Raw genomic sequence first — 10999 nt, 5'->3', positions numbered from 1 at the left:
ATGTGTTGGTTATATGGATATTGACTTGGTGTGTTTAGATACATCGGTGCATTTTTATTTGTGATTTTCTTAGTGATTTAATAATATTAACTTAATTTTATGATTTGCTTGGTGATAATATTGGTTTTTCACTATTTCGGAAATCGAATTTGTGTCGTTAAACAATACTGATATTACATCGGTTTTCCACCACTGCAAAATCGGTGTCCTTAACTAATATTACACCGGTCGTATACCGCTGCCAAAACTGGTGTTATTAACATATAATATTACATCGGTTTTACACCTGATGTCGTTAAGTGATACTACACTGGTTTTAACCCGATGTCTAAAATGGCAGACCTTTTACATCGCCTTCATAGACATCGGTCGAAAATGTAATAGACATCGGTGGAAAACCGATGTCTTTGAGGGTTTTTGTTGTAGTGCGACCGCGAGGAGGCGACGGTCGTGCGGAGGCGGCGGTCGCATGGCTTGGCAATCGCGAGGTTGCGGCAGTGGTCGGCCGCTATCGAGAGCACATCACGGTGCGCGTCGCGAGAAGGAGGCAGCGTTGCGTGAGGACTCGGGGAGGAGTCGGCTGAGGCACGTTGGAGGGAAAAACCTCCGTCGGCGATGGACTCGCGGGTGGCCGGCGATCGAGCGAGAAGAATCACGAGAGAGGGCTAGGGAGAGGAGATCGGCGGGGATGAGAGGGCTTAGGGAACGAGTAATAAAACTTAGGGTAATTAATATAAACCTTAGGTTAATTAAAATAATCAACTCCCTAATAAATAGGTATTCCAAACAGGCTTTTTCTCAAGCCCAGTAATGCATCCATATTAACCACATCGTACGAACTCTGATTAATTCCAGAAAAATTTCTAAAAATTCCAATAAGACTATTCGCCCATTAATCTTATCATTTAATTATTATCTGGTTCGGTATTTTACAAAAACGCAAGTTGAAAGTTTTTCTGGATTATCACAAACTTTAAGACAATCAAATAAAAACTTATTTGTGATTCCAAGAAGATCATTAACAAATATTGCTACTTATCAATTAGAAGAACTAATAGATATTGAACATAATTTGGACACCTTTTCTAACGAACAACTAAATACCTTAAATCCAAGAAGAATATATAATCAAGGACTATTATCCTTTTCTACATCACTCTATAGACATCATAGGACACAACCACTTCATTTACAAGATGGAGGTGAAGAAAGATTTAATCTAATGACTGAAGAATCGGCACGAACACTTCTACAAAGAAAACACCACTACATACATCTAGGACTAATAGTATTTGGCCTAAGAGGACTTGCTAGAAAAAGTATAGGAGCCAAAGTATTTTTAGTTCTTTACGACTCAAGATTTTCTGACAATGACAAGGCAGTTATTGGACTTATTGAAGTAGATATGAATAGCAATTTAGGAATTACCTATTTCTGTCCAAACTTCAATATGACAATCCCAGACTTTATAGAACATATTAAAATTCCAGTACAAGCCAGAGGATATGGAGACTTTCAAAGACATAATATCCAAATAGACATAATCTTTCTAGTAAAAACAATGACAAATATTAACAATAGTTTTAAAGTTCAAATTACTAATATCATTGAAACCCTTACTACAAAAGGAATTTATTTCTTAAAACCCAAGGACTTTTCATCTACTTTACTTGCCGGATTAGATTGGACTATTAATTTGGAGCTAAGCACTAAACCATAAACTTTGCAACCAACGGAATGAAGGTTACAAGAAGGAGTTTACAAGACTATAGTCAGAGGGAGGAATAACCTCTTCTATGTCGTCTACAGATACAATAGAGTAGATGGAGGATGTATCAGAAACATCTGATTATACTTCTACTAAATCAAGATTTGTACATGTCACTAGCTTTGCTTCTCTAGTATATAAATTCTTTTTATTTGGGCAGGCAGAAGATAAGTGGCCTGGTTCATTACAAGCAAAACATGTGATAGTATTAGCATACGTCTTCTTTGGTTTAAATTTTTGCACATATTTCTCTTTATTAAGATAGGGTTTCTTTTCTCTACTTTTTCTAACATAGTAGGTCTTTTGGGTTTTATTGCCTTGGGCCTTAATACCGATTTTCTTGTTGTTCTTGATGAATGATTTAGTCTTGGCCTAGGTTGGTTGAGGCCATATTGTTGAGGGGTATATATTTGGCTACAAAATCCATATTGTTGATTTTTGAGTTGTTTTTGTATGTGGATATAGGTACATTTTTCTTTGAGTATGGAAATAATATGTTGGATTCTCACTCTAATGTTGTCGTATTGTGGTGCTACATTCATATCCGTCCAAGCCTTATGTATTTCCTTTCCTAGGTCTCCTGGAAGTTTGCTAAAGAGTCTTTCCCCTAGCTCTGGGTTACAATAGTTTCCTGAAACTGCTGTTAATGCTAGGAAGTCATTACAAAAAGGTTTAATCCAGTTCCAACTAAATAGTTGTAATTGTTCTAAGTCCCTCATAGCTTCTCTTTGTCTTATATCTAATCCAGTATTAGCGTCTCTAGCAGTAAATAACCTATGAATTGTATAGCAAAAGTTGAGTATGTTGTTTCCTTGTGAGACCATCCTGGCTACTTCCTCAGGATATATGGTTTTATAAGCTTCCCATGTTGCCCTGGCAACATCACCTTAAGTAATTTTCTCCTACTCTTATCATGGCTTCCCCTGTTTCTATGTCCAGTTCATGCCTGGCTTGATAATCTCTTTTAACAGAGACTATCCATTGTTCTAAATAAGTATCATAGAATTGTGGTTCATCGCATTCTCCAATATTTAATAAGACCGAATTTTTGCCAAAATAAGTAATTTCAGGTGGTCTCCTTTTTCCTATTGTTCTTAGTAAAGGATTATTATTAGTATATGGGGTAATCTTTGTTATTGGAGGATGCCCTTCTCCATAATCCATAGTTCTCCACTACAACAAAAACCCTCATAGACATCGGTTTTCCACCGGTGTCTATTTCATTTTCGACCGATGTCTATGAAGCCGATGTTAAAAGTCTGTCATTTTAGACATCGGGTTAAAACCGGTGTAGTATCACTTAACGACACCGGTCTTCGAATCGGTTATTAACCGGTGTAGTATCACTTAACGACACTGTTTCATCAACGGTGTAAAACCGATGTAATATTGTATGTTAATAACACCAGTTTTGGCAGCGGTAAATGACCGATGTAATATTAGTTAATAACACCGATTTTGCAGTGGTGGAAAACTGATGTAATATGTATATTTTTAAACAGCACAAATTTAATTTCCGAAACAATGAAAAATCAACAATAATAAAAAAATATACAAATATTCACAAATTATACAAATATTCTTCATTCAACAATATCTATAAAATACACAAATATTCACAAATTATATAAATAATCTTCTTACAACAGTATCCATAAAATACTCAAACATTCTTTTTACATCAAAAGCTAGCTAATAGATATCAAAATCAAGGTAGAACATTCTTTTAATAACACATCAAGGTAGAACCGCACTTCAAATGTAATCTAGCATGCATTCAGCCCACTCGAACCGCACTTCATCAATTTCAACTCTGGAGTACTTGAGATTTGTAAATTGTAAAAACACATAAATAATATATTAGTAAACCAAGACTAAAAATCATAGTTGAAAAAGTAGTAAGAGCACCAGGTAACAAGATGACTAATTGGAATGCTTAAAAAGAAAAATATTCATCATTTATCTCAACCACATCATATAGTGATAGATCTATCATTCCTGGGAACTTAATATAATCCAAACCAAAAATTTTAATCTAACTACATAAACAGCAATTTAATCTTTCAAATTCAATTCATTAGTAGTCGACCCAAATGGCATAACTGTTTACCACTAAGAGTACATGAAAAGTAAATAAATTCACTTTTAGTTTACAAATAATAAATTCACTTTTATCACTAAGAGTACATGGAAAGTAAATAAATTCCTCAGCAGCAATAAAGATGAGTAACATCAATTCATTTATATGATTTCCAATGAGATATATATATGCACCTTAGATGATAATTTATGTTTCAGAAGTGAAGCAACAGAGCATAAAGCAACAATAGTCAATAACCACACCGCATCGCCAATGTCATTCATGTAAAGATTCAGCCGTAGCAAGGACTTAGTTTTCTTAACAAACTCAGCGATGCTAAAGGCGCCTTTGGGACCAATCTCATTGTTGCCAATATCTAGAAGTGTTATTTTTCCTAAACAAGAAGAAATATAGTTTTACATAATTGCTGACAAGTAGTACAATCAATAAATACTGGAAAGCCAACAAATCTGATGAAGAAATTAAATCTGCAAGAAAGAACTGCATGGATAGAAAATCTAAGTGTGTGTAAGTCTTATTAGCTTGAGATGTATAGATCGAATTGCCTTATTCTCAACTAGTGCTCCAGCAAGACTTGCAAAACCCTATAAAATTTCACATGGAAATAAGGTATAAGGAGTAAGGACACCATAAACAAAGTGTAAAAGATCTAGGAATTTCTAAAAAAACATGAAAGATTACCCAAGAATAACGTCATACAGAATATTCAATCATATTATTGTTAAGTTCCAGTACACGTAAAGTTTGATTTTCTTTCAGCATATCTGCAATAACCCTTGCACCCTACATAACATATTTAACATTCAGACTTTACCAGAATCAAGAATCATTTTCTTCCTCAAGAAACAAACAACCGGAACTTACAACAAGTAAAATTAAACAACCTCATCTCCAATACCTGAACTGTTTAGTTGGAGTTCCTGAATACATCCATTTACCTTCAAAATATCTGAAAGACGCTGCATAGGAAATTTCCACAATCTCAACATCTAATGAAAGAAATAGGAATAATGTAAAGTAAAATAACATGTCCAAAAACTTCTTGGTCAATGAGAAAAATTATTAAGAAATAAGCACATAAAGAAAACAAAATCAATACCCAAAAAATGTTAAATTACTCATTTTGACAAAAGTTATAAAAACAAAAAATATGTTGGTAATAGATGACAAAGAAGAAATAAATGTTACTTGAAAAGTATAATTCTCTTAATCTTAACAAAGTGACTAATACTAAGTGATATTCTGGGACAATGAGATTCAACAATAAACAATGTAGCCATGCATTGAATTTCATGAGTATGAAAGAACTAGCAATTTGTATCCTATCCTGATTCAAATTCGCCAAAAGAAATAAGAAACTGAATATCGAAATTCTGTGCCTCAATCCAGCACCTAAACTGGTAAACAAATCCAAAAAAATAAACAAGGTAACTTGATGCAAATTTGATAAGAAATGAAAACTAAAGTAGTAGTAATTCACTGGTTGTTATAGGACACAATGGTAAGTAGTTATACAGGCAAAAAAGTAATGAGATTTCTAGATAAGAAAAATGTTGTTATGAAATTGATCTATTCATTACTTTGGATACTGAGATAAGAACTTATATTAATAAACAGTACAAATAAAGGACCATGTGATCATAGACAATAGAGAACTCATTACATCGAATGAAGGGGAAAACATAGATAGTGCAGTGTGCACATTATGATGAGCAAGAACAATACTTAAGTAACTCTGACTATTGTCTGCCATTAGTCTAGTTCTAACCCTAGATCAAGGAAATGGTACTAAAATCTATAAAGTCTCAATTATTTCAAACTACATGCTGAATATTCTTTCATAACATAAAGGAGACACTTGTTGACAAGATGTGTTATACACATAAGCCTTAGCACAAAGGGTCATAGCTCTCTTCAAAATCTTGATAACAAATTGAGGGATCAAAGTGAAAGGACTGCATTCATACAAGAAGTGAAAGATTTTTTACAGCATTAATCAGATGAATCCTTATTAACTCTATTCTTGCTGTTTCAGAAACTTTACAAGTTAAGCTTCAAGTCACTTTATTATTTTGGAAATACAGCATATAGATGCACCACTTAACATGATCATATGTAACGGAAATTTTATTTTTGAACTTAAAATTATTGGTAATTAAGATGTTTGTTCTAAGCTCTCAGTAAGTGAATTAGTTCCTATGATATTAGTTTGCCAGTGCAATTTTAATTTCTGTTATCGATGATGAGAATTCCATTGTTCATCATAGAATTTCAGTTATTCTATATTGCATTGGTCTGCATCAACCTTTTGGCTGCAACAAATTGATTATATTGAAACTTCTCATTGTTTGGTCACTAAGGAAATAACAGCAGCATGAGCCAATAGCTGCAATCTGAGGCTTCACAGGCCATTGTTTGGTCGCCAAGGAAATAAACCCCTCTTCTGTTGCTTGGTATGCCTTCCTTATTACATCAATGGACATGGACTCCTGCTCTGTCACAAATCCTGTCAAAACAATTTCTATGAGAATAGGCGATGAATATCACTATATTATGAAAGAAGTATCCTTTTAAATACATCATGCAGCACATCCTGTCCGATCCTGATTAAGAATTAAGATTTGTCTACAAAGTAGCAAACAGGAACTAGGCAAACAAATACAACGCACAATGAAAAATAATCAGAAATGAATTGTAAAAGTTAAATAGGAACAAGAAATATATAGTAATTTCCATGAAAGGGGCAAATATAATCAGGATATATGTATATTAGTATTTCTCCTATTCACTCAGCACCAAAATCATTTTCTTGTTTCAAACAGGAGCTGAAATTAACCACAGCCAAACAACTTAATAGACCAAACAAAACATTCATGATGCCATGAAGCAGTAACAATCAAAGGATAACCTAAAGAATGGGAAACAAGGAAACTATTTTACAATTTATTAGTTAAAAAAAGATGCACTGAGTCCATAAATATTTTTTACTAAATTTTTTTAGCATGAATTTTTTGATATAACAATCCTGTACTTATATTATAGAACAATTAATTTGCTTTCATCATCAGTCATATGAATGCCTGAAGCTGCTAAGCATTATGCAGAATAAAATGGAATTGTGCAAGTACAGAGCTTACTCTTCTCTGTAAAATTCCACGAGTATATGCTACTGCCATGACTAGAATTGCCACTCCAGGAAGATAAACCCACCCAGGACGCCTCCCTCCACAACATGTAAGACAAATCGATAGAGTGAGAGATCGAAGGGGCCTCTTCCTTTGGATCCTTATCCTAGCAAAGCCTGACCTCTATTCTCTTCGATTCTCCGTCGTAATCAATCCAAGAATGCAATCTTTCTCCTCTGCTGAGGATGAGAAGAAAACCATCGTCGGAAAGATTATTGCTTTTTGTCAAAAGTTCTCCGCCAACATCGACTTTGACGAGGCTTGCTGCCGTCACGAACTTCACTGCAACGACACTGGTCGATAACCTAGACCAGTCGCCATTCGCCGGTTCCAAGGTAACGCTGACCGAAGATAAAAAGAAAGCTAGGCCTCTTCCATTGCCGGGAGAAATAGAGAACGAGAAGGAAGAAGAGAACCCGGGCTTGGTGCTGAAGAATCTGACTGGTTTCCAGTAAATCATAAGCCCGGAGCTCTCGTACACCACACGCGTCACCCTCACCTCCGAGCTATTCATCTCAGCATCGCCATAGAGGGCAAACTCTATGGCGAAGCTCCGATTTTTCCCCGACCCACCGAAAGAGAAGAAGAGAGCGTTACCTTCTCCAGTCGATGTGCAGTTCCCAGGTGACAAGGGGGCGACAAGCAGAAGGATGATGGCAAGAATGAGAGCGGAAGCGGTCGAGGATGTCGTCATTGGAAAGATCCCTAGGCGAGGTGCAAAATGTGCAGACGACGAAGGAGCAGCCCCGAGGAGCCAAATCCGAGCACCAGCAGCGAAAACAGCAACGGAATCAAGACGATTTATGGGGAAAAGGCCGTCAACGAATCAACAGAGAAACCAGAAAGCATGAGGAGAGGAAACCCTAAGAGATGGAGCAACCCGCAAGAGGGCAAAGACGGAAGGGAGAGGAGAAGAGAAGGGGAAAGAGGATATGGATGTAGTCGTTTTCCACAGACCTCACAAGGGAGTCGTGTGTTGATCTTGATCGGGAGAGGAAGGGGCGTCGATCTAGCAAGGGGAAGGATGGCGCGATATAGGTTTAGGTTTGGAGGGAAGTGTTGTAAATTTTGTGTAATGACTCAATTTTCCCTATTTCAAGTTCTAAAAGTCCATGAAAATATTTGGAAATACTTTTAAAATATTCTAGAGATTTTTAGAAATTTTTAGAGTATTTTTACGTAATTTTTGGAGGTCGTTTAGTAGGGTGACAAAAAGAAAGAAGTTTAAAAAAAACGTTGAAGGTGAGATTCGAACCCACGACCTCGGGTCGGACTGACCCAAGCAAAACCGGCTCAACCAGCTGAGCTACACGGTTTTGTTAATCTTTTATGGTGAGAATTAAGTTTATAGCATAGTTAAGGATTAGTGAATTAATTGGAAAAAATGCACGGCTGAGGGATTGAAGCCGAGACCTCTTGTTTCGGTTAAAAATCGGTTAACCAGCTGTGCCAGCGAGTTTTGTTAATTAAGGAAAGAATGGATAATATTTAAGTTATAGTTGGAACCGAGAATAACTTATGGGATAAGTTTATATTTCCTTTTCCCGTGACCTAATCACGCGATCCCTCTCCTCTTCTCCTCACACGCGACGTCGCGCGACTCCTGCTCGGGCGAAACAGAGCCATGTTAGGGCTTCGTCTCCGGCGCCGGCAAAAGGGCTCTTTCCGGCCGGCCTTCACCTGTACGTGGTCATCGCGACGAAGGGAGCTCGGGAACTCAAGGGAGCCGCCGAGATCAAGCTCCTCCGAACCCTAGAATTTCTTTCCGTCGGCTGTGAGTCCAAGGAACCGAGGTGAGTTGCTTCTCACCTGCAGTAGGAGTAGTTCCGAGCTTTGATTTGTTTTCATGACTTTCGGATTTTAGGTTGTAAAGATTATGGTTTTGTGCTTACTGCCGGGGATCTCAAAGAAAAAGGAATGAATTGTTTAGTTTAGGCATATGATTTGGATTTCCTTCATGCCTTGCAATTAGAAATTCAAGTTAGAGTTAGAATTTTCTGTTGTGACCTTGCTGTGCAATTCGGGTTTGTGACCTTGCTGTGCAAATCGGATTGGTACGGATTTGGATTTGTGCCATGCATTAGGCTTGAGTAACCTTGATTTGAAAGTTCAGTTTTGAAATCTTGTTGTAAATTCCGAACATGAACAGCCTTTACAAGTGCAGATTTAGTTTTGTTGAAATCTGAGATAAATTAATAAGTTGTTTAGGTTTAACATGTGGTTTCGGTTTCTACTAGTTGAACATGAGCAGCTGACCATTTAGTTTGCAACATTGATATCTTTAAATTTCTTTCTTTGCTATTGCATGAGAATGAGCAGCCGGCCTTTAGCTTGCAGTGTTGATTTTCTTGATTTTTCTTCCTTGCTATTAATTGAGCATGAACAGCAGTGTAGTTTCCTTAATGAGCATGCACAACTTGGTACCTTAATATATTTGGATAGATCTTTTATTGCTGTTTTAAAGGCAAGAACAATCTTTATTTAGTTAGAATGAGTTTAGCATTACAGCTTTCTTGTCTTTGCACTTAAGGAGCAAGAATAGTCCTTAACATCAGTATTTTAGTTTTGGGTACCTTGCATTTTAACAAGCATGAACAATTTGTGTCGAGTTTCGGATTTCTTTTGAAGTATGAAGTTATTCCAGTAAGCATGAGATTTCCTATTTGTTATTCCAGCAAGAATGAAGTTTTCATTGCTAGTTATTAAGCATGAACAGCCTCTAATTTTCAGAAAGCAGTTTGTTTCTGTTTAATTACAGATAGTATATCTTGAGCATGCAATTATTAGTTTCTTTGCTATTACATAAGCATGAGTTTCTATCTTTAAGAACTATAAGCAAGAAAGACTAAGGTTTAGACTTGATTTCAATTCCAGAAGATTGAATATCAAAAGCGCACACAAGGTGTTTGCTTAAATGCCAAGTAAGGGCAAGTATAAAGAAGTTATAGTTAAAAAGAAAGTATTTTACTTTTAAAGGGCATGTACCGGACACAAGGTCCAAGGGATGGGCTCCAAGATGCCCCTAGGCACAAGGCCTAGAAGTTCCTTAGTAGTTTCGGGATTAGCTACCTCGACTCTTATTAAGGATGCGCACAAAAAGTTGGTACAATGCCGGGCCCAAAAGAAGTTTATTATTATTTTGAAGTATTAAAGTATAAGTTTTGAAACAAATGAAACAAGCTTCAAATATGTTTAGAATTAGAAAGTTTAGTTTCTTGTTATTTGAAGCATGCAGTAGTAGTTCTATTTGTTTCTTGCTATTAGATTATTCAGCATGTTTAGTTTTATTTGCTTTCAGCATGCTGTTATAGTTTTATTCTTATGAGCATGTTTAGCTTTACATGTTTAGTAGTTTTACATGTTTAGTAGATTTACATGTCCAGTAGTTTTACATGTTTAATATCTTTACATGTTTAGTAGTTTTACATGTTTAGTATGCTTCTTTTATTAGTTTATGAGCATGATAAACTACACATGTTTAGTATTTCAGTTAGCATGATTCCTTTGCTATATATGAGCATGAGTAGTTTTATATGTTAGCATTCAGTTTTAGCATGTTTTTATTTATATACATGCATATCGAGTTTTTGTGAGTAGATAGCGCTCACTAAGCTTTATGCTTATAGACTGCACTTCCTCCTACTGCAGATAAAGGAAAGGAAAAGATTTAGCAAGAAAGGCGACAAGGTGGTGGTGATGAAGGTGTGTGATGGCTGGACTATGGGGAGATCAAGAGTTTGCTAAGGAATTATTAAGACATTTCTGTTTAGAGTTCTTTAGTTTTCTTTTAATGCTATTATGAGTCAATATTGTATTTAAGTTTATTCCGCGTTTGTAGTTGGGTTCGATTGATGGAGTGATATTGATGTTTGCTATTGATAGGGTAGTTTCTTTCTTTTATTTGTGATATTATACTGCGTGGTTGTGAAGATATATGTTCCAGCC

General features: G+C 36.0%; 2 protein-coding genes across 2 annotated transcripts; both read right to left on the bottom strand.

The window, feature by feature from the left end:
* Positions 1–4330: 4330 nt before the first annotated feature.
* On the bottom strand, positions 4331–5001 carry LOC121993880 (leucine-rich repeat-containing protein 74B-like). Its single transcript, XM_042548150.1, has 3 exons — positions 4754–5001; positions 4569–4652; positions 4331–4453 (listed from the first exon to the last, which is right to left on the bottom strand). Exons 1-3 carry the CDS (start codon positions 4856–4858, stop codon positions 4367–4369), a joined length of 276 nt encoding a protein of 91 aa, XP_042404084.1. The 5' UTR covers positions 4859–5001; the 3' UTR covers positions 4331–4366.
* A 2159-nt stretch (positions 5002–7160) lies between these two features.
* Positions 7161–7748, bottom strand: LOC121994755 (L-type lectin-domain containing receptor kinase VIII.1-like). The gene has a single exon (XM_042548683.1). It carries the CDS (start codon positions 7746–7748, stop codon positions 7161–7163), a length of 588 nt encoding a protein of 195 aa, XP_042404617.1.
* Positions 7749–10999: the final 3251 nt, after the last annotated feature.

The sequence above is a fragment of the Zingiber officinale genome, chromosome 6A, assembly GCF_018446385.1.
Source record: "Zingiber officinale cultivar Zhangliang chromosome 6A, Zo_v1.1, whole genome shotgun sequence".
Taxonomy (NCBI): Eukaryota; Viridiplantae; Streptophyta; class Magnoliopsida; order Zingiberales; family Zingiberaceae; genus Zingiber; species Zingiber officinale.
This window is presented reverse-complemented; position numbering and strand designations above follow the sequence as displayed.